The sequence below is a fragment of the Bison bison genome, unplaced genomic scaffold (genome assembly GCF_000754665.1).
Source record: "Bison bison bison isolate TAMUID 2011002044 unplaced genomic scaffold, Bison_UMD1.0 scf7180017864254, whole genome shotgun sequence".
NCBI lineage: Eukaryota > Metazoa > Chordata > Mammalia > Artiodactyla > Bovidae > Bison > Bison bison.
Genome location: NW_011494826.1, coordinates 5,872,196 through 5,876,894, shown reverse-complemented (window position 1 = coordinate 5,876,894; position 4,699 = coordinate 5,872,196). Strand labels below are relative to the sequence as shown.

General features: G+C 45.7%; 1 protein-coding gene across 2 annotated transcripts; it reads right to left on the bottom strand.

The window, feature by feature from the left end:
* Positions 1–307: 307 nt before the first annotated feature.
* OTX2 (orthodenticle homeobox 2) lies at positions 308–4,672 on the bottom strand. 2 transcript variants are annotated; one of them, XM_010847693.1, is made up of 3 exons: positions 4,576–4,672; positions 3,452–3,603; positions 308–1,690 (listed from the first exon to the last, which is right to left on the bottom strand). In XM_010847693.1, the coding sequence occupies exons 1-3, from the start codon at positions 4,670–4,672 to the stop codon at positions 1,070–1,072; spliced, it is 870 nt and encodes a 289-aa protein (XP_010845995.1). In that variant the 3' UTR covers positions 308–1,069. The 2 variants fall into 2 exon arrangements, with proteins under 2 accessions (XP_010845995.1, XP_010845994.1); XM_010847692.1 differs by having other exon boundaries at positions 1,070–1,690; positions 3,452–3,627.
* Positions 4,673–4,699: the final 27 nt, after the last annotated feature.

Sequence of the window (4,699 nt, the reverse complement as noted above, 5' to 3'; positions counted from 1 at the left end):
ACTAATAGTGGTATAAAATTAAACGGGACCCAATGTTGTGCTAGAACCAATTTAATATAATTATACATATCTGCCAAATCAGGAAGAAAGGTTTATGCATATATAACTTTTCCAGTTAACATCTGCAAGCATAAACAACGATGATCTCAGCTTATAAATTCATCAGGGTCAGAGCAATTGACCAATGTCTCTTTACTGCTAGGTTTACCAACAGTAAATTACATGATGAATTAGTGTCCTTTTGTTTCTCTTCTCTTACTCTCCTTGTCCAGAGACATTTTGTTGTAAAGTTTCAGTGCAGCTCACCTCCAGCCAAAGGTAATCTTTTTAGATAAGTACTCAGTTGCTCTGAATTTATTTATAATTATAACCTATTTAATCACAGAAGAACCCCTGCAGAGGTGGAGTTCAAGGTTGCATACAATAACAGGAGATCACAGTTTTGAAGTCTAGCACAGATTAAAAACCACAGATGTACCATTTATATAAGACACACACTGATTGTCTCTTAAACTACATATTGACTCCTTATGAACATTATTTTTTAAATAAAGTAGTGCATCTAGGACAATCAGTCGCACAATTCACACAGCCCTGAAAAGTTTTTCAGTGCCAACTACCAGTTGGTCTTGAAACGTGAGTGAGCTTGAGACACTGTCCATTCCTAAGATTCAACCAAGGATTGGCTAAAACATTGGAACACCTCTGCTTAAGAAGGCTATGTCCTTCCTTCCTTCCCCTCACAATTTAGTTCTTCTTGTTTATTTTTGGTGGTATTTGGTTGCACATGGCTAGAATGCTTTCGATCACTTTGTGAATCAGGAAAACCAATGATCTAAAACTATAACAGGATCTTAAGTATTAAGTAGATTGGTTTGTCCATTTCAGGTAGCTGGTTGGTAGGCCCCGCTAAGGCCTTTCATTTTCCTTCTATGCCTCCCAGGACATTGATCAGAAGATGAGTCTGAACATCATACCATCTAACTCTTTTAACCAATGCCTGGCTAAAACTGGAATGTCCAGCCCAGTATACTTAAAAATCACCCACAAAAAGAGGTTCTACAGGTCTTCACAAAACCTGGAATTTCCATGAAGATGTCTGATCTTTATAATCCAAGCAGTCAGCATTGAAGTTAAGCTTCCAGGAGGCAGTTTGGTCCTTATAATCCAAGCAATCAGTGGTTGAGTTAAAACCCAAGCTTGAAGCTCCATATCCCTGGGTGGAAAGAGAAGCTGGGGACTGATTGAGATGGCTGGTGACTGCATTGGTACCCATGGGACTGAGTGTGGTCCCTGGTCCAGGAAGCTGGTGATGCATAGGGGTCAAATAAGATCCACAGTCCATGCCCCCAAAGTAGGAAGTTGAGCCAGCATATCCTTGACTATAACCTGAAGCCTGAGTATAGGTCATGGGATAGGACCTCTGCATGCAGGAAGAGGAGGTGGACAGGGGATCTGACAGTGGGGAGATGGAAGCTGGGCTCCAGATAGACACAGGAGCACTGCTGCTGGAAATGGCTGGGACTGAGGTGCTAGAGGGGGGAGTGAATTGGCCACTTGTTCCACTCTCTGAACTCACTTCCCGGGCAGGAGATGTCTTCTTTTTGGCAGGTCTCACTTTGTTTTGACCTCCGTTCTGCTGTTGCTGCTGCTGTTGGCGGCACTTAGCTCTTCGATTCTTAAACCATACCTTGAAAGGGAAAGAAACTTCTTTAACATGGTTTCAGTAATTTCTTAAGGAAAAGAGTGGCTCCCAGATTATAAATCTGTCCTAGGTGGACAGATGAGCTAAGCGGACAATCTCTCCTGCCAGTGAAAACTCATATATGCTCCTGGAATTATAAGAAAATCAGGGAGGCTCTATCTAAAAGCACTTGACCCTGATTTACTCCTAGCTCAAAACAGTAACATTTAAGATAATCACCCAAATCGTATAGCTAAAAACGCTCCCCCTCACTTTCCTATTTCGTCTTTCCCTTCAAATACGCACATAAACGTAGACCTCGCTGCATTTTGAACACTCTCACAATGGAATAGAACGTGTTTGTGTCTTTTGGATGAGAACATAGGAGAAATGAGATAAAACAATTCTTTTGTTACATGCCAACAAGAACAGCCTAAATTCAAACACTTTATGGTCCATCTTCCAGGTAGCAACCGCTAGTATGAAGGCTGGTTCCATCACTTTACTTTTTGTCTCTCCTAGAAAGATTCATAAAAGAAAGCTCTCAGGAGAAATGATCCTGTTGAGGAAGGTCTGAAAGCCACTATTTGCCAAAACCTTCCTTATGGTAAGTGGAGTGAATTGTATGTACTCTGTTTTAAACTCAAAACCAAACTTCTCTTCTAGTCTCAAGTCTGAGACTGAGGCTTTTCCTTCAGGGTAGTGCCACTCGACACACAGATTGTTTTCTGTGTCGTGTTCATTGGCTTGTCACCGCTGTGTGTAATTTTCAAAATTCTCTTTACTAACCTTTTTCATGTTCTGCAATGAAGGAGCTGTGTTTGGTGTGCAAGGGGGAAACTTTATCAGGGTAAAGTTTATCAGGGAAACTATGGGCATTTTCTGGGCAAAAGTTTTTAGTTGTCTTGAGTGAGCTCTCCATATTGGCGTCTTAACTGTGAGAATAATGCCATAATGCTGAGCACAAACCACCAGCCATTCAGAGCCATTTATTTTCTTTCAGTGAAGACTTTAGTTCAAGCCTCACAGGTGCTAAAACTTCTTCTATCCTACTTTGAATTCTTCCCAGAGAAATCTACATGGGACTTGCATTCCAGGAAAGTTGGGAGCTCATTTTCCTCTCCAGCTTAAGGTCAAGTTAAGGGGGAGAAAGGGGAGAAGGTAGTTATCACAGGGATATCATGTTGATATTTTATCTGCAGAATGGCTAAGATCTAGCAAATTCTGTTCAATCCATAAGAAGTCAAAGAAAACACTCGTATTGTGTCATTTCTTCTACCACCAAACTGACATGTGACCTTGAGCAGGCCATTTACTCTACTTCTTCATTGTAAAAATATTGGAACTGTCCAGGAGCTAAACTTCTTTTACCCCTAAAAGTAGATGAGAATTGGGGTTGGGGGAGGGGTGGATTTCCAATGGAGGAAGGGAAGTTTTAAAACACTATGTGAGTCTCCTTGACTCCAAGGGTTCTAGGACTAGGCTTTATCATCACAGCTAAATCACCCGTCTTACCTTGCAGCCTAGGCTGGAAGACCCTTGGTTATAGCATTGGGTGGGGGAGGAGGGACAAAAAGGGGTAGGAGGAGGGGACCTGAAGAGACAAGTTCACTGCCTTCAGATGGAGCCGGTTAGTTTCAAACCTTCCTTTGGTCCTCTCCGAGACCTGGAACTCTCCTGGGTCCTCCACACACACAGTACTGGGGGTGGGGTGAGGTGGGCTGATGTCAAGGTCAGGAAAGACGGTTCTGTCTACATCTGCCCTACCTGTACCCTGGACTCAGGCAAGTTGATTTTCAGCGCCACCTCCTCCCGCATGAAGATGTCTGGGTATCGGGTCTTAGCAAACAGTGCTTCCAGCACATCTAGCTGCGCTCGGGTGAATGTCGTCCTCTCCCGCCGCTGTTTCCGAGGGGTGGCTGCGGGACAAGAAGCCCAGGGCCCTTTAGGGTGGGGGAGCAGTTTCTCAGTCATAGGGGTCTCTGTGGGTGTCCGACTCTCCCCACCCCCACATCTCAGCACTCCCCGGGTTCTCTGCATCCGCTCAGCCGGGACGCTACCCATGTTCTCCCCACCCCCTCCCCGTCCTCGGCTCCTCCGGCAGACAGGGCCCCTTCCAGGGGAGACCCCACTCCCCCTGACGTCGGAGATCGCTCCAATCAGAGCGTTCCTTCGAAAGCAAACAAAAAGGAAAAAATGAAATAAAAGACAAAAAACAAGAACCCTCCAAAATCAACCCCTAAACCTCAACACAAAAACTCCATTCTCCCAAGTCAAAGGATCCCCGAGAACCGGCAGCTCAAATTGATGGGGTCTTTGTTCCTCCATCTTTAAAATGGGGGCACATTTCACTTCATACTTCTCCTTCTACCACGACTTTACAAAACAGATCTGATCGGAAAGGAAAACACTCACACCCCGGAAAAATCACACCTCTAGGGATTAGAGATGAAGGGCCTGGAGGTCAGAGGAGATGCCGCAGGTTTGGCGGGGAGAATTTATGAGGACCTCGACTTCGCCAAGAGGGCACTTCCGAGGAACTGGACTTCGAGGTACGGGCAGGGGCGTCTCGCCCAAATGACAAGGGCAGTAGCCTTCTTTGCCCCAGTCCAATATGTGTCCCCATTCACTCCAATTAAAAAGATACGATTTTCTGAAAACGTTGTAGATTCATGTACACCCTTTTCCCAAGTCCCTGCCCTCTCCTCCACCAATAAATGCCCTGTGGCTTTGAGCTGCTGCTTGGAAGAAAAACCCAGCGGGGACCTCTCCTGGAGCTGGGGCGGGGGCGACGCGACCCTCTACCCCGGTGCTCCGGAGGAAAGGGTGTTATAACCCCGCGAAGCGGCCGTGGGGAAGGAGAGGGCAAGAGTGCCGCGGAGCTCACTTACCCGGGTAGCCCACCGAGGGGTGCAGCAAGTCCATGCCCGAAGTGGTCAGACTCAGCCCATTGACTGCATAAGGCGGTTGCTTAAGATAAGACATCATGCTAAGGTTGTTTGGAGGCGCAAAGTC